Source organism: Protomyctophum parallelum (assembly GCF_964188405.1).
Source record: "Protomyctophum parallelum genome assembly, chromosome: 6".
NCBI classification, from domain to species: Eukaryota; Metazoa; Chordata; class Actinopteri; order Myctophiformes; family Myctophidae; genus Protomyctophum; species Protomyctophum parallelum.
Window position 1 is genome coordinate 54199665 of NC_139701.1, and position 27718 is coordinate 54227382.

At 44.4% G+C, this 27718-nt stretch overlaps 1 protein-coding gene across 1 annotated transcript in view; it reads left to right on the forward strand.

Annotated features, from left to right (window-relative positions):
• The window catches only part of pik3ca (phosphatidylinositol-4,5-bisphosphate 3-kinase, catalytic subunit alpha), a gene marked incomplete at its 3' end in the record, with an annotated part of 68457 nt that overhangs the window by 15228 nt on the left and 25511 nt on the right, over window positions 1-27718 (forward strand). The window contains exons 7-15 of the mRNA XM_083768100.1: window positions 210-304; window positions 2296-2451; window positions 4779-5024; window positions 6264-6349; window positions 7206-7311; window positions 17038-17190; window positions 17444-17578; window positions 26509-26636; window positions 27059-27140. Of these exons, the coding sequence (XP_083624226.1) occupies window positions 210-304; window positions 2296-2451; window positions 4779-5024; window positions 6264-6349; window positions 7206-7311; window positions 17038-17190; window positions 17444-17578; window positions 26509-26636; window positions 27059-27140 (1187 nt within the window). The remainder of the gene's footprint in view (window positions 1-209; window positions 305-2295; window positions 2452-4778; window positions 5025-6263; window positions 6350-7205; window positions 7312-17037; window positions 17191-17443; window positions 17579-26508; window positions 26637-27058; window positions 27141-27718) is intronic.

The window sequence follows — 27718 nt, forward strand, 5'->3', positions numbered from 1 at the left end:
GTTTTGTTTCCTCCATCTTTATACCACAGCAGGTTTATCAATTTATGCCGTTTTGTGAAATGTGCCGAGTCGTGATCCTTAATGAGCTGCGGGTGGATATAGCTGTTTGTTTGTTTCTTTGTATTTTACAACTTGAAGCTGATTTGAGAAAAGTGCTAGGCTAGTATTAATATAATTATTTCTCATCTCCTACGTGTCTGTGTCTGCAGGTCAGATCATAGTAGTGATCTGGGTGATTGTTTCTCCAAACAACGACAAACAGAAGTACACTCTGAAGATCAACCATGACTGTGTGCCTGAACAGGTCTGGTAGAATTAATACTGATAATAAGTTTAACATGTTTCTGTCGTGTCCACAAGGTTCATGTTTTAGGTTGTTATGAGAGAAAGTAAAAGATGAGGAGGGGATTTTAGCTGTTTTTGACAGGGGGGCGGGGGCATTCGAGCATGGGGCTAAATATGTATTTCTTTACACAATGTTATAGCGATTTATTTTTTTATTATTTACTATAGTCCTACTAGACCCCAAGAAATGACATCTGGCCACAGAAGATCACGGGATCTACTGAATGTGAAGTTAGCCTACTGGGGGGGAAGCCAAACTGTGTGTCATATAGGCTCAATATGCCAGTTTGACACATTCAGTAGATCCCGTGATCTTCTGTGGCCAAATGTAATTTCTTGGGGTCTAGTAGGACTAGTAAAGAATAAAAAAATAAATCGCTTTAACATTTTGTAAAAAGAATACATATTTAGCCCTGTGCTCGAATGCCCCCGCCCCCCTGTCAAAAACAGCTAAAATCCCTAAAACGAAAGAAAGAAATTACACTCACCTTTTACTTTATCTAATAACAACCTAAAACATGAACCTTGGTTGGAAAAAACTGCATTTTCAGGGCATGTTAATTATAATGAACAATCGATCGATTGTGTTCTGGCTTCAGTCAGTGAAACTAACAGTATTCCTTAAGTTCCTATTTACTCTTATCACAATGGAAACAAATGGTACATGAAACATATACCATGACTTTGATTATGCATTATTAAAAAATCACACCCGTGTGAACTGAGTGGTGCAATTCCCCCCACCTCTATCTCTCTCTCTCTCATTAGCAGGCTGCAGCACTATCCCTCTCTATTTATGGCACAACAGCGCCCCTGCTGGTAGTCAGAGTCATATACTCGTGCTCATTAACCAACACATAGACACATGAACCAACACATAGGTGAACCAACACATAGGTAGGTGAACACGGACATTGCTGTTCCTTGGTGTGGTTGCACCACTAAAAAATATATATAAACGTTATAAACGTTAGTAAAATCATGTGCTACGTATACTGTTGTAGGTGATCGCCTCCTGTCCTATACTGTTGTAGGTGATCGCCTCCTGTCCTATACTGTTGTAGGTGATCGCCTCCTGTCCTATACTGTTGTAGGTGATCGCCTCCTGTGCTATAACTGTTGTAGGTGATCGCCTCCTGTCCTATACTGTTGTAGGTGATCGCCTCCTGTGCTATAACTGTTGTAGGTGATCGCCTCCTGTGCTATAACTGTTGTAGGTGATCGCCTCCTGTGCTATAACTGTTGTAGGTGATCGCCTCCTGTGCTATAACTGTTGTAGGTGATCGCCTCCTGTGCTATAACTGTTGTAGGTGATCGCCTCCTGTGCTATAACTGTTGTAGGTGATCGCCTCCTGTGCTATAACTGTTGTAGGTGATCGCCTCCTGTGCTATAACTGTTGTAGGTGATCGCCTCCTGTGCTATAACTGTTGTAGGTGATCGCCTCCTGTCCTATACTGTTGTAGGTGATCGCCTCCTGTGCTATACTGTTGTAGGTGATCGCCTCCTGTCCTATACTGTTGTAGGTGATCGCCTCCTGTGCTATAACTGTTGTAGGTGATCGCCTCCTGTGCTATAACTGTTGTAGGTGATCGCCTCCTGTGCTATAACTGTTGTAGGTGATCGCCTCCTGTGCTATAACTGTTGTAGGTGATCGCCTCCTGTCCTATACTGTTGTAGGTGATCGCCTCCTGTCCTATACAGTTGTAGGTGATCGCCTCCTGTCCTATACTGTTGTAGGTGATCGCCTCCTGTCCTATACTGTTGTAGGTGATCGCCTCCTGTCCTATACTGTTGTAGGTGATCGCCTCCTGTGCTATAACTGTTGTAGGTGATCGCCTCCTGTCCTATACTGTTGTAGGTGATCGCCTCCTGTCCTATACTGTTGTAGGTGATCGCCTCCTGTCCTATACTGTTGTAGGTGATCGCCTCCTGTGCTATAACTGTTGTAGGTGATCGCAGAGGCCATCCGTAAGAAGACGCGCAGCATGTTGCTCTCTCCGGAACAGCTGAAGATGTGTGTCCAGGAGTACCAGGGCAAATACATCCTCAAAGTCTGTGGCTGCGACGAGTACCTGCTGGAGAAATACCCCTTCAGCCAGTACAAGGTACCTGCTGGAGAAATACCCCTTCAGCCAGTACAAGGTACTATAGGGAGGTGAAATACCCCTTCCGCCAGTACAAGGTACTAGGGAGGAGAAATACCCCTTCAGCCAGTACAAGGTACTATAGGGAGGTGAAATACCCCTTCAGCCAGTACAAGGTACTATAGGGAGGTGAAATACCCCTTCAGCCAGTACAAGGTACTATAGGGAGGTGAAATACCCCTTCAGCCAGTACAAGGTACTATAGGGAGGTGAAATACCCCTTCAGCCAGTACAAGGTACTATAGGGAGGTGAAATACCCCTTCAGCCAGTACAAGGTACTATAGGGAGGTGAAATACCCCTTCAGCCAGTACAAGGTACTATAGGGAGGTGAAATACCCCTTCAGCCAGTACAAGGTACTATAGGGAGGTGAAATACCCCTTCAGCCAGTACAAGGTACTATAGGGAGGTGAAATACCCCTTCAGCCAGTACAAGGTACTATCAGTTTGTGTACCGCAGCCTCTGCCTCAGCTCATGGCTTCACGTTACAGAGTATGGGCTATTATGTCGTTCAGACTATGGGTTGTATGGGTAAGTCTCCCATTGGCCTAGAGGCAGTCTAGAGACAGCCAACGATGAAAAGGTTTTCACTAGATCGCTACTACGGTTGCTAGTAGACGTAGGTGAACATGTGGTCCAGCATCTTTTCAAGCAGCTGTAAAAACACCACTCACTCCCTAAATGTGGAGTGCTAGCAGACAGTTCACTCCATGGTAAAGATACACACACAGTATCACTGTTTCCTCATGTCTCATTCCCGCATTCACTTCAGTCAGCAGTGGAGACCCCCTCGGACCCCTCCCCATCCATTGTCAGATTGCATTACACGCACACACGCATGCACGCGCGCACACACACACACACACACACACACACACACACACACACACACACACACACACACACACACACACACACACACACACTCTCTGACACGAACATCGGCACATACACACAGTGCATGCAAAGCTCCAGTATCGCTGATGGACCATTTATTTCCTCACACCTTCTTGTCTGTGTGATGATACCTCTTTCCCTGGATGTGTCTCTTACTCCAGCATAGCTGTAGTAGTTGCATCACATCACAGCACAGCACACCACACACACACACACTTGCATCCCCAAATATATGAAATAGGGCCGGGACTAATTGCGATTAATTTAGATTAAATAACTACAGAAAAATTTATCGCGATTAACTACAGATAAATTAATCGCACCTTTTTTTTCACCGCGGAACGTTTCTCACTGGGCGCTTTTCTATAGTACTGAAAACTGGAAATAAAAAATAGTCACCCCATTTTGTGTTGCCTAGAACTGGAGGTCTGACAAAAAAACAGTAACAATATGAAGTAAGTACAGCTTTGTGATGTCACTGAGATGTACTTGTTACTGTTACTACATTTCTTTCAGACCTCCAGTTCTAGGCAACACAGAATGGGGTGACTTTTATTATTATTTCCACAACAGGTATATTAATGACAGTAAAATGTTGAAAATGAGTGGTATCCTGTAGTCACTATTCATTGATTCACTGGGATACCAAAAAACATTTAAAAAAAAGGTTTCTCGCTGTTCTCGGGTTGAATATTGATATGCGATTAAAATGCGATTAATCTAGATTAATTAATCGCAAAGCCTCTGATTAATTAGATAAATTTTTTTAATCGAGTCCCAGCTCTAATATGAAATACAAACAACATATGCACACGTTCGCTGTAATCATAAAGTCAATGACTGCACAGTGTGCACAGTGTGATCCTCTGTTGACCTCCCTATTCTTGGCATGTCATACATTAAAGAAACATAGTAAATCTGCAAAAGTAGCAGTGGCAGAAATAGCATCCGGGATCCCAGTTCATGAAGAATTTAGGATTTAAGTGGTTAATTTATGCATGTGTAACTCAAAAACTAGTAGAATTTCTCAGATTTAAATTACGCACGCACGCACACACGCACACACACACTGAGGACCCCCTCTAAAATGAGATGTGATATCTCAAGGGGCTTATCCTTTCAATAAAGGTATATAATAATAATAATAATACACACACACACTGCTTTTTCCAAAACATTTTTTAAACTGTCCGTTTCGTACCGCGCTTCCTTGAATCGCTTAAAATATCTCTCTCTCTCTCTCTCTCTCTCTCTCTCTCTCTCTCTCTCTCTCTCTCTCTCTCTCTCTCTCTCTCTCTCTCTCTCTCTCTCTCTCTCTCTCTCTCTCTCTCTCCCTCCCTCCCTCCCTCTCTCTCCCCCTCTCTCTCTATCTCTCTCTCTCTCTCCCCAGTACATCCGTAGTTGCATCATGCTGGGCAGGATGCCCAACCTGATGCTGATGGCGAAGGACAGCCTGTACGCCCAGCTGCCCATGGACACGTTCGTCATGCCGTCGTACTCCCGCCGCATCTCCACGGCGGCGGCCTACATGAACGGCGAGGTCAGCGCCAAGTCGCTGTGGACCATCAACGGCACGCTGCGGATACGAGTGCTCTGTGCCACGTATGTCAACGTCAACATACGGGACATAGACAAGGTGACCGCTAGAGCTGCAACATGAGCAATATTACACGAGAGGGTGTAATAAGCGTACTAAGCGATTTTCTTCGTTTTAAGAAAGTGATGCTTGCGGAACTCGACCTCGTCTCGTTCCCCTATCGCATCAGTGTCGTGGCAAATAATCACGTTAAACAACACCCTCTCGTGTAATATTGCAATTCTACAACAGTTACCCTTAAAACTAAGAAAATCGCTGAAAAAAAATATATTTTTAATGACAGATGTAGTCACTACGACCACAAATGTCCAAAGAAACTAGCTAGCCTAGCCACCGAGTTTGCTAGCGCTCTGGGAAAACAGAGCGGCTGAATTCTTTGTTTTGATTAGGTGGTGAACAGTGCTGGTTTGATCAACGGCTAGAAACCGTTTTAACCAATCAGATTGCTTCCTCTTAACGACCTGTTGTAGAATGTCCAATAACATACGGGACATGGACAAGGTGACCGCTAGCGCTGCAACTGTCCAATAACATACGGGACATAGACAAGGTGACCGCTAGCGCTGCAACTGTCCAATAACATACGGGACAAGGTGACCGCTAGGGCTGCAACTGTCCAATAACATACGGGACAACGTGACCGCTAGGGCTGCAACTGTCCAATAACATACGGGACATAGACAAGGTGACCGCTAGCGCTGCAACTGTCCAATAACATACGGGACAAGGTGACCGCTAGGGCTGCAACTGTCCCATAACATACGGGACATGGACAAGGTGACAGCTAGCACTGCAACTATCCATTAACATACTGGACATGGACAAGGTGACCGCTAGGGCTGCAACTGTCCAATAACATACGGGACATAGACAAGGTGACCGCTAGCGCTGCAACTGTCCAATAACATACGGGACATAGACAAGGTGACCGCTAGGGCTGCAACTGTCCAATAACATACTGGCCATGGACAAGGTGACCGCTAGCGCTGCAACTGTCCAATAACATACGGGACATAGACAAGGTGACCGCTAGCGCTGCAACTGTCCAATAACAAAGCATTTATACCAGGGGTGGGCAACTTTGACGATGGAGAGGGCCACTATATTTCCACACTCACTCCCTAGGGCCAATGATTACTGCCGTAGCAAAAATAGCCGATCACCTGTACGAGCTCAAAACGTATTGTGGGGAGGCATTTTGTCCGGTTCTTATTCGGTCCGAGTTTGTCAAATTGGACCCGTGAAGACCTTTTCATCGCCTCTATTCTCTGCCCATAGATCTACGTGAGGACGGGAATCTACCACGGAGGAGAGCAGATGTGTGACAACGTCAACACCCAGCGAGTGCCGTGCTCCAACCCCAGGTAATCCTTCACAACGTCAACACCCAGCGAGTGCCTTGCTCCAACCCCAGGTAATCCTTCAGCACAACGGCCATAGTAGTCAACGCCATGTCCCGTTGATCCACTTAAAGGAGAATTCCATGCTAGAAGGCTTTCTTACCTTTCTTTGTAGTCGTTACGTCCAGGTGTTTTTTTGTGCAAAAACTCCTTATTGGCTATTTCCCCTACCATGAGCCCTCAATGAATTGCATTGAATTGAATGGGAATTGAATGGGGCTATGGGGGTGTTGTGCTAATTCACTTATTTCCATCGAAATAAGTAGTAAAGTGTGCCTCTTGGGATATTATTTACATTATGAAGAGAGGATATATACAAAACAATACAAATTTTGAGCGATGGAAATAAGTGAATTAGCACAACACCCCATAGCCCCATTCAATTTCCATTCAATTCAATGCAATTAATGTAGGGCTTATGGTATAGGGAAATAGCCAATAAGGAGCGTTTGCACAAAATAACCCCTGGACCTCTTTGGTGGGGACGTAACGACTATAAACAAAGGTAAGAAAGCCTTTTAGTATAGAATTCTCCTTTAAGCCCCACACACACTGCATGAGATCCCCCAGGGCTTTTCCCTGTACACCTCATGTCTTCACTCATTGTGAGCTTGTTGACCTTATAGTGATTAGATAGTAGAGCTATTTTTGGCTACATGTTCGCACCAGGACAGGGACACTATAGGGTTCATGTGGTTAATTTTAGAAACGCTGATCTAAACAATGGTTTCACCTCATGCCTGTCTCTCCCTCTCTCTCTCTCTATGTGTGTGTGTGTGTGTGTGTGTGTGTGTGTGTGTGTGTGTGTGTATGTGCGCAGGTGGAATGAGTGGCTGACATATGACATGTACATCCCAGACATCCCGCGCGCTGCCAGACTCTGTCTCTCCATCTGCTCTGTCAAGGGCAGGAAGGGGGCTAAGGAGGTAAGGAGGGGGCTAATACCAATGGATCTCAAGGTCTCCTTAACTTTGACAGTATACAAATTGAACCATTTTGTATACTGTCAGAGTTACAGACTTGTAACCTGTAAATTGTTTGAGTGCTTTTGCCACAAAAAGTACAGGTAAAGAGTTTTCTTCTGTGTGGTTCTTAGATTTTCACTAGCTTTTGCCACAAACTGTACAACCAAATGGTCTCTTAGCTGTAAGCTTCGTACCCTATGTTAGGAAACGGCTTGCCAGGTTGTGTCATGTGACACAAAGTTTACTCTAACGCGTTTAGATCCTCGCTTTAGAACTGCATAGCAACATTGTAATGACGTAAACAGGTGGTGATTAAAATACTAGTGAATGTAATAGGCTACAGTCTGGATAACAATGCAAGAACAGTAACTGAGGTTATTCCCCTATTTTAAGTAGTGTGTTTGCCTATCACTCACACTCACAAAGGAAAAGCTTTTAAGCACCGTGTTCAGGTCCAACTCATCAATCAACTGTCTTAGGTCACATTCTCACCAGAGAGCTTTGCTGCGATTAAAACTAATCCTGCTGCACATTTTCAGAAAGTGCGCTTCGTTTGGCAGGTGTGAAGGCTCATTCGAATCCTAATGCGCAGCAAAGAACCGCATTTTACTCCGCCCAAAAACGGGGGTTTCGCTTCCAATCGCACATGACTACGATTCGGTGCAGGTGTGAATGCAATCCGCAGTAAATAAAGGAAATGAAGCAAACAATGTGGCGGGTGAGGAGCTGAACACAGTTGGAGACGGAGAAAGCATTTTTACGCAGCGCAAAGATGTCCCGTTACCGTGTATAGACGTGGTCGAATGAGGAGACTGAAGCCCTGATCGAAATGAGGACGTGTACATTAATCAATTGCTTAAGAAAACACATAAAAACACTGCAGTGTAGCCTATTATAGGCTACAGAATATTCTGTCTGTCTGTCTGTGCGTGCCGTAAACATGGAGTGCTGTCACTGTGTGGGGACTGTCTGGGGAGTTATTAGCCATGGTTCATGACTCTCGTATTCATACGAGAGTCATGAAGAAACTTCACCCTGTTTTGTGAGCTCGCTGCATTTACAAGATTTCCGTATATATAAACATTCAGATTTCAAATATAAAGTACTCACAATTTGTCCCACGGGTGTTAGTTAGTTGCAGCTCCAGCGATTAGAATTTCTGCATCCCGCGTTGTTTAATAAAAAGCATTTTTATCCGAGGTGTTATTTTGCCATTGGCTTTCAACTACGCGCCCCTATCGGTCGGGAGGAGGGTGGCACTCAGTGTGTTCGATATAGGTACGCTGACCGCCCTGCCAATACAGACTAATAGGCGAGTGCGCTCCCGGTGTGCAACTGTGGATTTCCCAAACGAACCCCGTTTGAAAAAAGTAGCCGGGGAGCTCGGACAAAAATGCTTTTTATTAAACAACGCGGGACGCAGCAATTCTAATCGCTGGCGCTGCTACTAACTAACACCCGTGGGACACTTTGTGAGTACTCTATATTTGAAATCTGAATGTTTATATATACGGAAATCTTGTAAATGCAGCGAGCGCAAAAAACAGGGCAAAGTTTCTGCATGACTGTCATGATAATCATCATGGCAGTCATGTTCCAGGGCTAGGGAGTTATATCAGTGCGCTCATAGCGCTGTGCCTCCATGCCCAAAAGAACAGTGTGTGGCGGCTGCGTGCGTAGAGAGAGAGAGAAAGAGAGAGAGGGGGGGGGGGTCCCAGACGGCACGACACATGCACGTTATGAGTGTAATTTTATCACCATAGATTTCACTGTGTAGGCTAGTTTATGAATGGAACACCGAACACATTGATAAAGGTCCCCCCTGCTGCGTTTCCAATTGCTGCGAATGACAGTGTGAAGGCAAACCGCAGCCAATTAAATATGCAAGAATCCCAAATTCCCCGCCCATACGCATCCGAGTCTACCGAAGTATTAGTTGAGAATGTGACCTTATATAACTCCCTGTGCAGGTTTGTATAGAGATGTCCATATGATCACTGCTTCATGTACAACTTGCTCAACTGGCATTTACATTGGTCTCTCTTCATTTATAAAAGTATTTATTTCAAGTGTCCTCCTTACCTGAAGAAGTACTTGGCCCAGTCTACTTCATCTTATCCACTTAGACATCTACAATGCCCTTACTTTAAAATAACACAAATCTCTAACGAGGTTGGACGGAGGTCTTTAATACCCATTTGATAATAATAATAATCTTCCTCTATCTCTTAGATCGATTTCATCCTTCAGTTGCTTTAGTACTTCCCTTCATTTACATCTTGACTCACCTTGTTTATGTTTTTAAAGTACCAGTTATAGCACATTCACCGATATAATTTGCACTTTCATTCCTCTGTTACTTAACAGCTGCTGATGATGTGGTGGTTGGTGGGGTGGGTGGGAGAGGTGTGTGTGTGTGTGTGTGTGTGTGTGTGTGTGTGTGTGTGTGTGTATGTATGTATGTATGTATGTGTATATTGTCTTTATCTGTGTACTGAGATGCTGCATCTCTTTTTTTTTTTTTTTTATATATTCTTTGTCCCACAATTTTGTAACCCATTTTTCACCCCTGTGTCAATCATCCTGTGATGTGATCCTGGGCTCTACACACCCTCCGCCAACCTAGGGAGAGCAACGGACTTAACTCATGCTTCCTTCATGCTTGAGTGTCCGAGTTGCTCCTTTACACCTGACAGGGGGGAGTTTCCCTGGTTGGACGTAGCGTGTGGAAGGAGCACGTTATTCCAACCAGTTCCTTTCCCCTCCATCAGGCGTCCCGGCTGGCCAGGGGGAGGCAGTTTAGAGACCAGGATTACTGAGATGCTGCATCTCAAGGGGCTATCTCTTCAATACAATCTTTACAACCATGGTTGTACAAGAAAAGCATGTACGGCCCCTTACTGGTGAATTTAGGTTGAAGCCATCCCCCAGCGGCTTCTAATTGGTGAATTTAGATTGAAACCATCCCCATAGAAGTTTCTAATTGGTGAATTTAGGTTGAAGCCATCCCCATAGCAGTTTCTAATTGGTGAATTTAGGTTGAAACCATCCCCCAGCGGCTTCTAATTGGTGAATTTAGGTTGAAGCCATCCCCCCAGCGGCTTCTAATTGGTGAATTTAGATTGAAACCATCCCCATAGAAGTTTCTAATTGGTGAATTTAGGTTGAAGCCATCCCCATAGCAGTTTCTAATTGGTGAATTTAGGTTGAAACCATCCCCCAGCGGCTTCTAATTGGTGAATTTAGGTTGAAACCATCCCCATAGCAGTTTCTAATTGGTGAATTTAGGTTGAAGCCACCCCCCAGCGGCTTCTAATTGGTGAATTTAGGTTGAAGCCATCCCCCCAGCGGCTTCTAATTGGTGAATTTAGGTTGAAACCATTCCCATAGCAGTTTCTAATTGGTGAATTTAGGTTGAAGCCATCCCCCCAGCGGCTTCTAATTGGTGAATTTAGGTTGAAACCATCCCCATAGCAGTTTCTAATTGGTGAATTTAGGTTGAAACCATCCCCATAGCAGTTTCTAATTGGTGAATTTAGGTTGAAACCATCCCCATAGCAGTTTCTAATTGGTGAATTTAGGTTGAAGACATCCACCCAGAGGCTTCCAATTGGTGAATTTAGGTTGAAACCATCCCCATAGCAGTTTCTAATTGGTGAATTTAGGTTGAGGCCATCCCCCAGCGGCTTCTAATTGGTGAATTTAGGTTGAAGGCATCCCCCCAGCGGCTTCTAATTGGTGAATTTAGGTTGAAACCATCCCCATAGCGGTTTCTAATTGGTGAATTTAGGTTGAAGCCACCCACCTGGAAGTTTCTAATTGGTGAATTTAGGTTGAGGCAGTCCCTCAGCAGTTTCTAATTGGTGAATTTAGGTTGAAGCCACCCACCTGGAAGTTTCTAATTGGTGAATTTATGTTGAAGGGCCCAGCGGTTTCCAGGCTGCCAACAGGCCACCTTGACAGACAGTGAGTAATGACAGTCAAGCCTCTTCCAGTGTCAGTTTACTTTTCACCACTGAGTCTGTTACTAAGGATGCAGGATATTTAGGCTTCTCACATGACAGACAGACAAACGGTTGGTATCGTGCGGTTTAAAGTGGTAGTAATTTAAGTAAACCAAGACAGCCGCAAGTCACCTCATAGCTAGATCACGTTCACGATGTTATTTTTAACCCATTTCGGGCGGGAGAACCCCTTTTTGGTGTTTCAAGCATTATGTTATACTTTAGCTATTCAAAAATAGCAGATCTACAAGCTCATAGCGCGGCACCGAGTGCCGCGCTATGAACTTGTAGGTCTGCTATTTTTGAAAAATCGTAAAAATGTGGCGCAAATCTGTGAATGTTTTTAACTCGGGTCTAAATGGATTAATTCAACACTGACACGTCGCTAACCCATCCACTGTGTGTGTGTGTGTGTGTGTGTGTGTGTGTGCGTGTGTGTGCGTGTGTCCTTTTTGAATGGTTGCCAGACGGTATCATCTTTGGTTCTGTTTAATTACTAATCGGTCAGGGGCACTGGTGTCAGACGGCCTAGAAACACAATCGACAGAGAGGATTTCTTTTTCCATTCAAAGTGCGAAGGAACTAAATCCCTTTAACCTCTATAATATAACGCTGTTGTCGGGGCAGAAACCTCCTTATCTCTATAACTTAACCTCTCGTGTTTTACTACCGTTGCATTAACGCCCTACTGATTGATCATACTACGGCGTGACACACACAAAAGTATAGCAGATCCACGAGCTCCAATAAGCGACGCGTTTTGAGCCTGTTGATCTGCTACTTTAGCTATTTATTTATTTATTTTTGAATCCTGAAAGGTTTTGGACATACTAACGTATTCACCCGACAGAGATGAAAAGTGAAATGGTACCAGAGCCATATGACAGTGTGTCTATTGGTCTCTATACTATAGTAGGTCTTAATATCTAGCTTTGCACCATCACATCTAGAACAAACAACAGTCTGAAAACATTTAAAACTTGCTGATAAAGTGCAATAACCACATTTTTAAAAACGTTATTTTAACCAAACTGCACGGTGAAGTTTAGACGGATATTAGGTCATTTCTGAGCTTGTTTATGATCCTTGATGACTATTTCTTTTTGTTTTGTTTTTGGGCTTTATTGATAGTTATTAGTGAAGACAGACAGGACAGTGGGAGGGAGAGAATGGCCCGGGAGAGACACGCAGCAAAGGTTGTCATGAACGGGAATCGCATACACGCAACGCGCTGTTCAAGGTTCAAGGTTGTCTTTATTTGTCTCCCTTGGGAGAAATGTGTCTTGGAGACATAGTCACAGCTGCATACAAATAACAGACACGTTCACATAGGAAAAGGAAAAACACCATGAAACACCCACATACACAAAACAGAGATATTGCACAAAACAGTCAGGCCAGAGCCTATTATGTGGCATTGCGCCTGGACCGCTTGGGCCAGCGGGCGCCTCCTTGATGACTATTTCGTTGTGTTTGATGTATATTACCTTGTTCTTGCTTACTTCTTTACAAATTATAAAGTATGTCAATGCAACTACTACTACTATAACTAGTACTGTGCATCGGTGCTCCTCCCTTCTGTTTCATGGAGACATTTAGACCCTGGCGTCAGGCAGGACACCTACTGGTTGACAAGTAGTACTGCCTGGAGCTCATAGCGGTGCGATACCGTCCTCTCGCTGAGCGCTGATTCCATCTTGTCTGAGCGGTAGCTGGTGTATGGTGGACCGGCCCGGGTTTCAATCTCGGGTCAAACATGAAACTTTAATGCAATACATTTCTGAATAAATGAGAAAATCTCTATAATTTCTTCCTTTATATATTCACATTGCATAGACGCAACATTCACAACATCGCACACATTGTCTTGCAAAGACTTTACAATAAAGACTCATCTCTGAAGAACACCTTGCACATTCCAGGAGGAACCGAGAGACAACTCAATAACAACGAGCTTAGTCACACCGTTTTACACAATTATGCTCCTCGACTTAACAGTTAAAGGAAAGCTTTTAGTTTTCTGTCTACTCACTTATTCTGTGTATGTGAGATGTATTTGATTGTGTTTGATTGATTGATTAGATAGATAGATAGATAGATAGATAGATAGATAGATAGATAGATAGATAGATAGATAGATAGATAGATAGATAGATAGATAGATAGATAGATAGATAGATAGATACTTTATTTGTCCTTTCGGAAATTTGTTTTGTGCACAGCAGTCATCAGGATATACATAAAACATGCAAACAAACAGATCACACAGTACATAGACAATAAAGAAACAATGCCAACAGAAGGCCACCAGTCATAGTTCCAAGAGGCTGCTTGTTCATAAGTCCTATACTTATGGGAACAAACGATCTTGAGGCCCTAGCCTGCAGAGATGGTACCATGTACCGTCGCCCTGATGTTAAAAGATGGTATTGGCTGTGTAACGGGTGTGTGTTGTCCCTAGTAATAGCTTTCCCCTTCCTGAGTACCCAATGGGTCTCATACATTGAGGTCATACTCTCAAATCGTACCCCAGCTATTTTGCTCGACACGCTGATGATTTTATGGAGTTTGTTCTTATTGTCTCCACCAGGCTAAAGGCATGGGGAGAGAGTATGTTTTGCACTCCGTCCGTCCGTGTGTCCGTGTGTCCGTGAACAGCTAATCTCGGCCACCGTTAACCCGGTCGATGCCATATTTTGCACACACACTCCCTGGATGCCAACCATGAACCTCTGCCCCAAACTTTCCAGAACGGCCTGTTATAGCGCCACCAGGAGGCCGCTTTGTGCAAAACAAGTTTTTCAATGCCATATTTTGCACACACACTCCCTGGATGCCAACCATGAACCTCTGCCCCAAACTTTCCAGAACGGCCTGTTATAGCGCCACCAGGAGGCCGCTTTGTGCAAAACACGTTTTTGCACAGTACACCTACAGATTTTGTCCAAACATCACGCAAATTGCTACACAGTCTCTCTAGAGCCATTCAACGAAACGGGTCTTTCAGATTTATCAGACTCCATCCTGATTGGTTAAGATTGGCTTCCAAAGTTCACAGGAGTGCTCAGTTTCAAACAAAATGCTGCAAATCATGAACACATCGCGTGATTTCCATGAAATTGTGCACCCACATTCCCACTAGGCCGAGGACGAAATGCCACATGAACAATTTCAACTCAGCCTCAAGGTGGCGCTATAACTGGCCAAAAAGTGTTTTTACCTCTAACTGCACGGATCTGTGGATAACCTGGTGGAGACCTGTGCCCGGAAGGGCACTTTTTCTAGTTAACCAATGATAATGAGCCATGCCAGGAAACAAAACAAAATGTCAATGCACTCTCAACAACGGATCGGTGGAAAAGTGCCATGATATTTTTTTCAACGTTATACTGTCTCAGTCTGCGCCAGGGGGGCAGTCAGCCAGATATTTCGTGAAGCCTCATTTGAAATCGGTAGTTCATATAATGGCCTGTTGTGGCGCTGGACCGGACCCAAAAAGCCCCATAGCTCCATAGAGGCCCATGTATTTTGGCCCAACTTCACCTAGACTGTATTACCTTAATAAACATGGTCATGAATACTTTCTTCTTCCAGTCACTAGTTTAAAGTCTCATTTCTAATGTCATAATATTCTTTTTGGAAAATTATGGTCCCATTAATTAAAAAAATGACCATAAAGAAAAAAAACCATCGCGTATGTTCTGAGGGGCGTGGCTACCATTACAGTCTATGATCGGGATTCCCCTCCCACTCGAGTCAAAATAAAAACCAACGGAGAAGAAGGGGGGAAGTCCCGCCTCGTTGTCTGGGCAGCCAATGACCAGCTGGTATACAAAACGGAGCCAGCCAATGGCCAGCTGGTACCAAAGATGGCGACTTACATCAGGAATTAGCATATTATTACAGGCTTCATTTTACGTTCATGTTAGACCCGGGGAACGCTTTGTCCATATTTTTTACAGTCTATGGTCTGCGCATAAAATGCAGCCTCTGCTGACCTTTCTTGTAGATGGAATGAGTGTTGGAATTCCATGTCAGCTTGGAATCAATCGTTGTACCCAAGTACTTATATTCGTCCACAATCACTACCCCATCCCCACCAATGACTATTGATTTATTTAGTTTGCAGAATTACAGTACATTTCAAGCACAAACTCAATACAAAGACTGTTAACTGTGAGTGGACGACCCAATTAAGCATTACACTCGTTTATAAGAGGGTCCACCGTGTTCAATTCATCAACACATTAAGAGACGTACAAATAGACACTTCCATAATATAGTCAAAGAACAGGAATTCATCATAAAGGAAGCAAAAAGGGAAAAGAAACATATACAGTGAGGGGGAGAAGGGGATAACGTGTGTGTGTGTGTGCGTGTGCGTGTGCGTGCGCGTGCGTGTGCGTGTGCGTGTGCGTGTGTCTGCATGTGGGTCTCTGTGTCTATGGGGCCTTAGTTAGCAGACACCCTGGCTGATTGATCGGACGGATCGATCAGCCTCCTCTTTGGCAGGGAAAACCTATACAGCCAGAGAAGTGTGTGTGTGTGTGTGTGTGTGTGTGTGTGTTTCATCCGTCTGCGCTGGGCATGGATACTGTAACTGACACCACAGTCATGGCTGTTCTCACCTGGTTTGACCCGCGGCCGCGATGAGCTCGGGGTAGCGGATGCTCTTTCATGCCTCACCATAAATTAAAGATAAACACTTCCACGCTAGCCTCTCGGTTCCAGTGCCTGCAATAAGTAGGTGCTTTTTGACCAGCTGTCGTCATGTTACTCTGTCTCATGTCTCTGTGTGTCAATGATTTACTTACACGGCTGCCTCTTAGCCTAAAGATTAAGATGTTATCGCGGAACGTAAAAGAATAGGGCGTGTTGTTCAGTCTGTCAACTTCTACTGTAGGGAACTGGGTTTCATTGACGGGGTTGGTTTCCTCATTGAGTTTTGTGAGCGGAAGGCGTTTTACCGGAAGTCTAATCCAGCAATTAAGCGCCAATGACGTACATGTGGGTATATTCAGTGGTTTGTGATAGAGCGCGCTCTTCACCAACGTACCGTATGCATGCTTCTAGGTTGCAAAGCAACAGATTGAGTTTTTGGTCAAAACAAGCCTCCTTGAATGGCCCATGATAACTAAAGAACAGAACCTATATCCGGTTCACGTCTTGGGGCTCGGGTGGACCTTCAAAATAAGGGTTTCGCTGGAAAAACACTGCTGGTTTTGGAATAATTAATTAACGAGTACCTGGCAGTATTTGTGTTATTAGGAGAATCTTCACGTAACACAGCAGCTCCTCCATACCCCTCTCTCATCCTCTCCTCTCCCCAGGAGCACTGTCCCCTGGCCTGGGGGGAACGTCAACCTGTTTGACCCCTCTCCCATCCTCTCCTCCCCACACAGGAGCACCGTCCCCTGGCCTGGGGGAACGTCAACCTGTTTGACCCCTCTCCCATCCTCTCCTCTCCCCAGGAGCACTGTCCCCTATGGCCTGGGGGAATGTCAACCTGTTTGACCCCTCTCCCATCCTCTCCTCTCCCCAGGAGCACTGTCCCCTATGGCCTGGGGGAATGTCAACCTGTTTGACCCCTCTCCCATCCTCTCCTCTCCCCAGGAGCACTGTCCCCTGGCCTGGGGGGAATGTCAACCTGTTTGACCCCTCTCCCATCCTCTCCTCTCCCCAGGAGCACTGTCCCCTGGCCTGGGGGAATGTCAACCTGTTTGACTACACCCACACCCTGGTTGCACACAAGATGGCCCTCAATTTATGGCCGGTTCCCCACGGCCTTGAAGACCTGCTCAATGCCATCGGCGTCACAGGATCAAACCCCAATAAGGTACTACGCGCTCACAAGTTCATGTACCATGTTGTCTTAGAACATAGTAAGTTTAAATATTCACAGAGTTCAGTTATAATAAACTGATGGTTGTCTCTTCTAAGCACATTATTATATTATATTATTTTAGATTAGATTATCCTTGGATAAAAACAAACAGACATTTTGAAGAGCTAAACAAACAGAGACATCAGCAAAATAATAAAGTGAGACTCTTTGCCATTTGTTATCTCCATGTTTTTTGTTGTTGTAGGAAACCCCGTGTTTGGAGTTGGAGTTTGACCACTTCAGCAGCCCAGTGAAATACCCAGACATGACCACCGTCGAGGACCACGCTAACTGGACCATCTCTAGGGAGCTGGGATTCAACTTCAACCTCTCTGGACAGGTAAACAACCACTTCTGTAGCCTGCTGAGGAATCTTCTAAATCCTAACAGTTTTCAGAAAAACCAGTGGTTCTCAAACCTTTCCATGTCAAGGAGCGCCACCCAGAACGATATGTAATTGGCCGCCGACCCCCATCTGAAAGTATCTTGTTCCAGGATCCTCCAGAAGCAAAGATTTGAGTAAAAACATTTGCCCTGAAAGAATATAATATATCCTTTGAATATATTCTATTCAAAGATTTGCACACATTTTCACGATTTTTCAAAAATAGATCATCATAGATCTAGATCAAGATCATAGTGCGACAGTCGGTGCCGCACACTATGAGCTTGTATATCTACTATTTTTCAATAGCTAAAGTTTAAAATAAGTTGACCCAGATGCGTTCCAGGTCTTAATGGGTCAACTCAGTCGCTCACTCATCCCATTACGCCAGGCTGGCGCATAGGGCAGCAACACAGTCCCTCCCCTCTCTTTCTGTCTGTCTGGCCATCTTCTCTACCATGCTCTGATGGCGGTGTTGAGAGTTCCTTTTTGACCGCGTTCTTGACCGCTGGGCAAGGTGGCGAAACAGAGCGCGCTAACTGGGTCAGCTCCGGGGAACTGATCCTCAGCCAGCAGAGTCTCTTGTCAGGTGACCAGGTGCCACCAAATCAGTTTACTTACAGGCAAAGTGACAGACCCTATATGGATTACGTTAGGTAATGAACTGGTAAAATGCTCTCTAAGTGCTCTCTGCGGTCTCAATTACCATTTCAAGAGGCCTGGCTTCAAGCTCCCCCCTTTTGGACCAAGGCCCCAGAGATGCTGTCCAACGTTGAGGCGCTCGGCCCTAGTGGTAAGAGGAGGGACTGCAGGCGGAACCGTGGAGTTCCGCCTGAAAAGGAGCCTCATTAGGTCCACTGGCAGAGCCTGGCCCAGTTGGCCCATTTGAAAGGAGTTGGCCTCATTAGGCCCTGCACTGGCAGAGCCTGACCAGAGCCTTTTGTGGTGGTTCTGGAGAACTGTGGGTCCGACCGACTCTATACCGGGCACTGCACTCCCTGCGGGGATGTGGATCGCTTGTGTCGAATGTGAAGTCGGTGGGTCAAGCGGTTCTCGAGTTACGCGCATTACACACACGTACACACGCACGCAGACAGAGACAGAGGCATTTATAGTTATAAGATGCACCAGGGAGTTCATTTATAGTTCATTTATAGTTAGAAGATGCACCAGGGAGTTCATTTATAGTTCATTTATAGTTAGAAGATGCACCAGGGAGTTCATTTATAGTTAGAAGATGCACCAGGGAGTTCATTTATAGTTCATTTATAGTTAGAAGATGCACCAGGGAGTTCATTTATAGTTCATTTATAGTTAGAAGATGCACCAGGGAGTTCATTTATAGTTAATTTATAGTTAGAAGATGCACCAGGGAGTTCCACAAGAAACTAAATAGCTGACTACTGCACTGGTGGTATTGGCCGGAGGTTTTTGTATTAAACAAAAATAACTATCAGCCTGATATAATGCAATATAAACGAGGCAATAATAATAAATAATACCTCAGTGTAGTGCAATGTTGATTTATTTTCATCACCTATTCACCCTCAATCCTCATGTTGTTTATCATAAACACAATCCAACATTGTGGTATATCGATGATTGACTTTTATGCCTATTGTCTAGCAACTGACACCACTTCCTTCATTTCACACACAGCTGTTGGTTGCTTGGTTGGTACCCTGGACTTTACTGTTATATCAACGACCATGAGGTTGATCCAAACAATTTCGGGTGGCAGTTCTTCCTAGGCCTGCTGGAGTTTCGCGACAATCGGACGATGCGTTCACAATTTGGCATTTGTGCAAAACATGCACCCCCACAAATGTTGAAAGCCGATCGCAATGGAAAATCTGACGGATACATCTTGATCACGTGGCGAAGAATGTTGTCAGACAGAAATGGGCATGGCCTTTTTATGGGAAGTTGCATCATGTCCATATCCAGGGGGTGTCTCATTCCTTGGCCTACTGGGCGAGTGCGTGCAACGTTTCACAGTTCACACCAATCAGTACAATGGTTCGGTGCCAGAGATAAGCTGCTCACAGGCACACAGACACACACACAGACACACACACACAGACACACACACAGACAAACACACAGACACACACACAGACACACACACACACACAGACAGACAGGAGCAGAAACATAGCCTTAGGCCACCCAGCCTTCGGCTGTCCGTCCGTCCGTCCTGGCGGAGACAAGTACATTTCTGATGTCCGGTAGCTGACTATTTCAAAACCTAGACAACTTCTTACTGGGCTTAGATCTGCTTGTTCAGATCAGCCAACACAGGGAAGCTGGCAGAACCTTCAGTAAAACAGCCGGGACAACGCTCCATATGTCCCAGACTCTTCTCCCTTCTGCAGTGGCGTGCACAGACATTTAGAGGGGCAGGTGCTCAAGTGAAAAAAGGGCAGCTTGTGCAGCGTGTGGAACCGGCCGGTTGCCTTAATAGTGTGAGATTTATAGATTTTGGGGCCTAAATAATATATTAGAAGCGTTTTATCAAGAATTAACCAATGTCACCATGGGCCACATACTGTAAAAAAACCTCTAGCACCCCTTAGTGTCTATCTGTGCATGCCACTGCCCTTCTGGCTGCAAAACTATGGAATGAACTTCCCATTGCAACTGCAGACTCACTCCCGATCTTTCGCCGTAGTCTGAAAACTCCATCTTAGCCCGTAGCACTTGCCGTTGCACTTGCACTGGGCTCAACGACCTTGCAGGCGTATGCAAAGACTGAACTTGTGTAATTTAGATATCATATTATGTAGACATTAGTACTCTATATTGAATACTCATAGTTTCATTGTACAGATTGTACTGTTAGACAGTTCTTAGTTTTAGAAAAAGTCTGTGTGCTTTTCGCCTATTTTAACTGCGCATTTGTTGTTAGTGTACATTGATTTTATGATGTCATAGGTTTTCCCCCCAATGCCACTTTCCAAGTTTCAGACCCTCATGCCAAATCGAATCGAATGCTTTTTTGAAGTCGACAAAGCAGGAGAATAATTTGCTTTTGTTTATTTGGTTGTCAATTAGGGTGGTGAGAGTGTAAATGTGGTCTGTTTGGTAGAAAGCCAATTTGTAATTTGCTCAGGATATTGCTTTCTGTGAGGAAATTTAGAATTCTGTGGTTGAGGATCATGCAGAGGATCTTTCCGAGGTTGCTGTTTACACAAATTCCACTCCACTTTTGTGGAGTGGCATTATCAGCCCTTGATTCCATGTGCTGGGGAAAATCCCAGAGCTGAGCACGATATGTAGGAGTTTTAATATGGCCAGTTGGAATTTGAGGTCGGTGAATTTTATCCTTTCATTTAGAATTCCGTCTGCCCCACAGGCCTTCTTTGTTTTAAGTGTTTTTATTTTGTCTTGTAGTTATTTTAGGTTGATTTGGGAATCTAGTGGATTCTGGTAGTCTTTTATGGCTGACTCTAGGTTTTGTAGTTTATCTTTTAATTGTTTTTGCTCTTTGTTCTTCTCGATTGGGCCAAAGAGGCTAGAACAGGGGTACTCAACTGGCGGACCGCGGTCCACGACCGGACCGCGGACCACGACCGGACCGCGGACCACCTCTCTGCGGACCCTAGGCTTTTTTTTTTGCATCGGGTCAGGCCAGCAAAAAAAGATCTCTCCTAAGCTCAGGCCAGGCCAGCCACAGTCAATTTCAATTCAATTCAGGCAGTGTTGCTGCAGCACAACTACATTGTGCGTCTTACGTTAATGGAGGGAAGAAGTTAATAATATAAATAACATCAGATGGTTCATTTCTCATGTGAAATTGCTGCAAAGGCCCCCAAAATGTCCCCCAAGGGCCCCCAAAATTCTGGCGCGTGCTATGCGCGCGAGCAGTGTGATTTGGATTTGGAGTTCCACTCCGGGCCTGCACTCTGCACCCCATTATTGGTTGGTTGGAAGGGGATCTGATTTGTATAAGCTTGGCTTGACCATACTAAACGGGCATAGAGCCCCGCTCTCCGATGGACGCCGCGCATGGGACCGGACCTCGGTCTTATTCAAAAAAATATTTGTGGACCTTCATCATTTCTAGTTGAGGACCCCTGGGCTAGAAAAATGGTTCACCCATATATCTCCATTTTGGATGGGTAATTCGTCCTGTTTTAGCTTATTAAGTCTGTTCCAGTTTTCCCAGTAGCGGTTTGTCTGTATGGAATCCTCAATATCTTGCAATACAAACTGACTGTAAACATATCCTTAATAATAGAGAAAATCATAACTGAATACTGAAATCAGATATAATAATTTCTTTTTTTTTCCAAAATGGGTTAATAGCACAGGCAGACTCTTCACATATAGAGCATGTCTGAAATAAGTGTCAGAGCTGAAATTGTAAATAAAAATGTAAATATGAAATAAATGCTTAAACATGTAGCTATAGGTGTAATGTTAGAGACCACAGAAGTGAACATTTCAAGCCTGTTTTCTCAACTCGCTTTTTTCTGCAAGACATTACTCTATAAGCCATATCTCCAAAACCGGTGGGTCAAACTGAACAACCAATATGTCAATTTGAAGCTATGATTCCCTCCTTTCATAGGACATGAAAAAAACGAAAATTAAAAAAAAACCCAATGGCAGTCCCTCAGTCAAATTTGGTCACATATAATAATTTGGGTACCCCCCAAAATAATACGGCGACCCCCCCCCCCCCCCCCCCCCCGAGGGATCGCGACCCACGGGTTGAGAACCCCTGGGTTAGGGGTTAAATCTCTTCCTCAGGGACACTTGGACACAGACTGCAGTAGACAGTATTTCATTATGGATGGGCCTTCACTACTTCACTAATTGGACAGCATCTCATTGTGAATGAACTTTCACTACTCCACTAATTAGGAAAAAGAGCTTGAGCCATCTCCCCGGCCCCTTTGCAACGTTGGTGCCACTGGTGCGTCTTTATAGAGTTTTATAATGTCAAGGGATCGATGTTTTGATACGGCTTTAGGCCGCGGATGCACGTTTAATACCGTTTTGACCTGAGATCAGATTCTAAAATTGTCTTCTAAATCCTGACAGTTTTCTGAAAAAGCTATGTTTCTATGTCAGTCGTTCTTCGATTTAAAAAAAATAGCGGACCTACAAGCTCGTAGCGCGCCACTCGGAGGCGCACTATGAGCTTGTAGATCTGCTATTTTTCAATAGCTAAAGCATAACGTAATGTTAACGCCAAAAGGGGTTCCCGCCCCAAAATTTGATTAATACCGTTTCACTGTACACAGCGTTTAACCACTTTAACCATTATTTTAAACTTTAGCTGTTGGAAAAACAGCAGATATACAAGCTCAGCACGACTGACACTGGAAGTGATAGCCTCTAGGCTGTGTACCTGGGTACAGTCTATGGTACTAACGTGCGGACGACTAATTTCCTTAGCGTGAGCACAGATTAATGTTTTATAAGGTCCCAAACATGGTACTTCATCCCATTTTGAGCAGAAAAAACACTACTAATCCTGTGCGGTCAGTCACGTGTACCGCGGATTATCATGTAGGCTGTTCCTACAATGGGAGGCCTGTGGAGGCTAGCAAAGGAAGCTAACAGAAGCTAACGGAAGGCCTGTGGAGGCTATAGCAACAGAATGGAAGTGGAAAAAAGGAACCAATAATATATATTTTTAATCAAATCTCGTGTTTCTCGTGGATGGACCAGATGGTAATAATATAGCTTTCCTCGAGATATCTTGTGGGTGGCTTGGATTGGGCCAATGTAGGTTTTTCAGAAAACCGTATTTAGAAGACATTAGAATCTTGTCTCAGGTCTCAATGGGTTCATTGAGGTTCAATTGAGGTTCATTGGGTTCAACTCACCTATGCTTTCTATGGCATAGGCAGCTCCCGGCAGGATCCGCCAGGGAGAAACTGTGCCCAGCTGCTGGACATGAGACTAATTAATTAGAGCGACAGAGAGAGAGAGAGAGGAGTGTGTGTGTGTGTGTGTGTGTGTGTGTGTGTGTGTGTGTGTGTGTGTGTGTGTGTGTGTGTGTGTGTGTGTGTACGGGTGTGCGTCAATTTAACAAAGGTGCAGACAATCCGAAATCAGCAGAGAGTGATCGACGTTTGCGCTACTCTATGCCGTATTGAAGTGGACTCGGACCCAGACTTTTTTTTCCTCCCTGGAAATAAAAACGTCTGTGTTTCCGAGGCTATTTAACTCTGCGACGGAAATGTTTGTACACTGACATGTTGAAGTTACAGACCAGTTCTCCATTTGATCCTGATTACTTACTGTCCATCATTTAGCTGGGGAACCCCCTCAAGGACACCCCCTAGCTGGGGAACCCCCTCTTTGACATCTGTTCTCATGAAATGCCTGGAGAAAATGGTTATCTCTTATATCAAGAGCATAATTCCTGCTAGTATTGATCCTTTACAGTTTGCTTACTGTGCAAATAGATCTGTGGATGATGCAATCTCTCTTGCTTTACACACTGCCCTGGTACATCTAGAAAAGAAAAGCTCTTATGTCAGACTACTGTTCATAGACTATCGTTCCGCATTTAACACTATTGTACCATCTAAATTAGTGTTGAAACTCAGTGGCCGTGGTGTGGGCAGCTCCATCTGTAACTGGCTATTTGATTTTCTGACGGGTAGGCCCCAGTGTGTTCGCATAGGAGAGAGAAGCTCATCCACAATTCTCACCAGAACCGGTGCGCCCCAAGGCTGCTGCCTCAGTCCTCTGCTGTACAGCTTGTTTACGTTTGATTGTGTCGTCAGATACGAGAATAACATCATAATTAAATTTGCGGATGATACCACAGTGATCGGACTAATAACCGACGGTGATGAGAGGGCCTATAGGAGGGAGATAGAGTAACTAGACTCTATGGTGCGATAACAACAACCTCTCACTTAACACCAATAAGACCAAAGAAATCATTGTAGACTTTAGGAAGTCCAAAGGCATCCACACCCCCATTTCCATCAAAGGGTCATCCCCTCAACCCCCTCAAGGACACCCCCGGGGGTCCCCCTAGCTGGGGAACCCCTTCAAGGACTCCCCCGGGGGTCCCCACGTTGATAATCAATGGAATAGAGCAGTGGGGTCCAGACACCCCTAGGGGTCCTTGAGAGAGTTCATGGGGGCCCCCCAGCTAAGGAAAGGAAAGGAAAGGTACTATGTTTACCCAGGGTAACTGGACTAAGCTCAAGAACTTGTTTACAGCCAGGCCCTGCTCATAGAACATTTCATGGTAGAGGTTCAATGCCTTGCTCAAGGGCACTTCAGCGGTGGTCATTTTAACGTGCCGGTCCGGGGATACGAACTAGCGACCTTCCGATATCAAGACCCAGTTAAATCAACAGTGATTTATAATATACATTGGGGGTCCCAGAGATATAAATGCCATTAAATGGGGTCCGTAGTACTCAGTAGCTTAATGCAGGTCAAACTGGCGGTCCTTGAAATGAAAATGGTTGAAAATCACTGCACTCCTTGGCGTATATTTTCTAAATGGGGGGTCCGCGGGCTAATGAGTGTCAATCTGGGGGTCCTTGACATGAAAAGGTTTGAGAACCACTGCGGGATAGAGAATGAACTGGTTGAACTGAGACCATACCGTGTAAAAACCACCGGTTGAGACCAATCCCATCAAATATTGATGCTTTTTTTTTTTTTTTTTTCAATCGGTGTGTGGTTACATCGACATCGTGTAATGAAGGAAAATGTGGTGGCACCGGCTGGCAGCGGGACAATGGCCGACACAATATCCGATTTATGTTGTTTCAGCGTGGCACGCGGTCGGATATCTATCAGACACGGGTGTGATCATGATGATGGTGATGATGTTGACGGGGGTGACACGACTGACAACTGTCCCACGCAGCGTTTATTTATTTACGACGTTAACTCAATACAGTGTATTAAGTTATACCATTTTCTGTAACTCGAGGACCCGGGCTGGTAACAGGAGCGCTAACAGTAAATGGTGCTTAATGGATCGCGAGTGTTGCCCTAAAGCCGTGATTCTTAACCTTTTCAAGGACACGGCGGACCCAGTGTGATATACGATAGGCCCAGGGGGTCTTCAACAGGGGGTCCGGGACCCCCAGGTTATCCTCAGAGTAACTACAGGGTGCCCGAATCTTTACATTAACCACTTGAGCATTAGTGTCCCTTTTCTGATTAGCCAGAAATAGCACGAGCTCACAGCGCCTGTATAAGGGGCTATTGTTATGGCTGAGGGAAGATGCATCATATTAGCTGAGGTTTTGTAATACAGGGATTCCGCCAGTACAGTTACATTCCATACTAAAATGTTCAAAATAATAAGTGCGTAATCGACCTTATTTTTTAAGAATTTATTTAGTTTTCACTGTTGCTGCACTTAAAATCTAAATTAAAGGACCACTTCACCACTTTTCAACCTATCTTCATATAATAGGTAAATAGGTCCTCACTAATAATCATGATAAAATGGCACGAATTATTTCTACTCAGTCTGTGTCTCATAGGAGGGCTGTGGGCAGTTTAGAAACCGTCTTCCAGTGACATCATCATTAGGCAGATAACTTTTTGAACAAGATATTAAAAAAAAAAGTTGTTTAGATTTTCTTGTAGGTCTGCTATTTTTTTTTTAATCGTGAAAATGCGTCACAAATCTTTGAATATATATTTTTTCAGAAGACTTTTTTTTCTTTTTTCTACAGGTTAGTGGACACGACGTTGTGAGCTTGTTCTTTTCAAAATAGTAATAAATTGGCCAAACCGTCTAAGGGACAGGGGGGGGGGGGGGGGGGGGGGATACTAAGGCCCCACATGCCAGCAGAGTGAGTGACGTGTCTAATATTGCATCAGGTGTGGTTAATAATGCATCAGCGTGTTTCAGTTGTTTTGTCCCTAATGTATTCCAGAGTAACCGTGTGGCCAGGGACCATGCAGCGCTGACCGAGGCTGACGTAGACCAGCTGAGACAGCTGAGTAACAGAGACCCGCTGTCTGAAATCACCGAGCAGGAAAAGGACTTCCTCTGGAGACACAGGTATAACACAGTGGTATTATTATTATTGTAGCATGCAGTGCAATGTAAAATTACCCTTTAACCCATTTAGGCCTGACGTCGAATTATTTTAAAATAACTTCTAAATCCTGAGTTTTCTCAAATACCTATGTTTCTATACGAGTGGTGCTCAATATTTCATGTCAAAATTACTAGAAGACAAATGTTTTGACAAGTATAGTGAAAAAAGGAAATCTGCTATTTTCACTAGTTTGGGCCCCGGGCTAAAACGTTTGGGAACCACATGGATCTTAATTGGAAAGTGGGATATGAAGACAGATATCCACATTGGGATATTGTGTTTAACATGAGTTACATGTTGAATGTCTTCTCTGTACCAGACACTACTGTATGAACGTACCTGAGGTCCTTTCAAAGATTCTCCTGTCTTCTGTCTCTACCAGACACTATTGTATGAACGTACCTGAGGTCCTTTCTAAGATTCTCCTGGCCGTCAAGTGGAACTCCAGAGACGAAGTAGCACAGGTACAAGTACAACAATGCTATCTCAACTCACACGCATGCACGCACGCACGCACACACACACACACACACACACACACACACACACACACACACACACACACACACACACACACACTCCTCTACTCCACTACTCCACTTGAATTCCGAAATAGTTTGAGAACTACATATTTTAGTAGGCATTTGTAGAATCGAACATTAAAACCGGGAAAGCTTTGGTGTCATTTTATATTTTTGGCTATTCAAAAAACTGCAGATATACAAGCTCACAGCACTTCACTTCGTGCCGCGCTATGAGCTTGTACGTCTGCTGTTTTTTTTTTTTGTGAGGCCTGCTTGTTTAGAAGCCATTCGTAGAACCAGGCCTCAGGTCTTAAACCAATGTGAAATAAATCAAACGAATTCAGTATTTAAGTCCGACGTCATTTTGTAGTGCTATGTTACGTCCGGGTCCAAGTGGCACCAGCTCCCGTCCGCATCTCATTGTAAATCTAAATGCGTGAATCTTTTTACAATGACGTTATTTTTCAGAAAGGAAGCCATTGAGGGTTAAAATGGGTCTTAATGCTTCCAACTCGAGT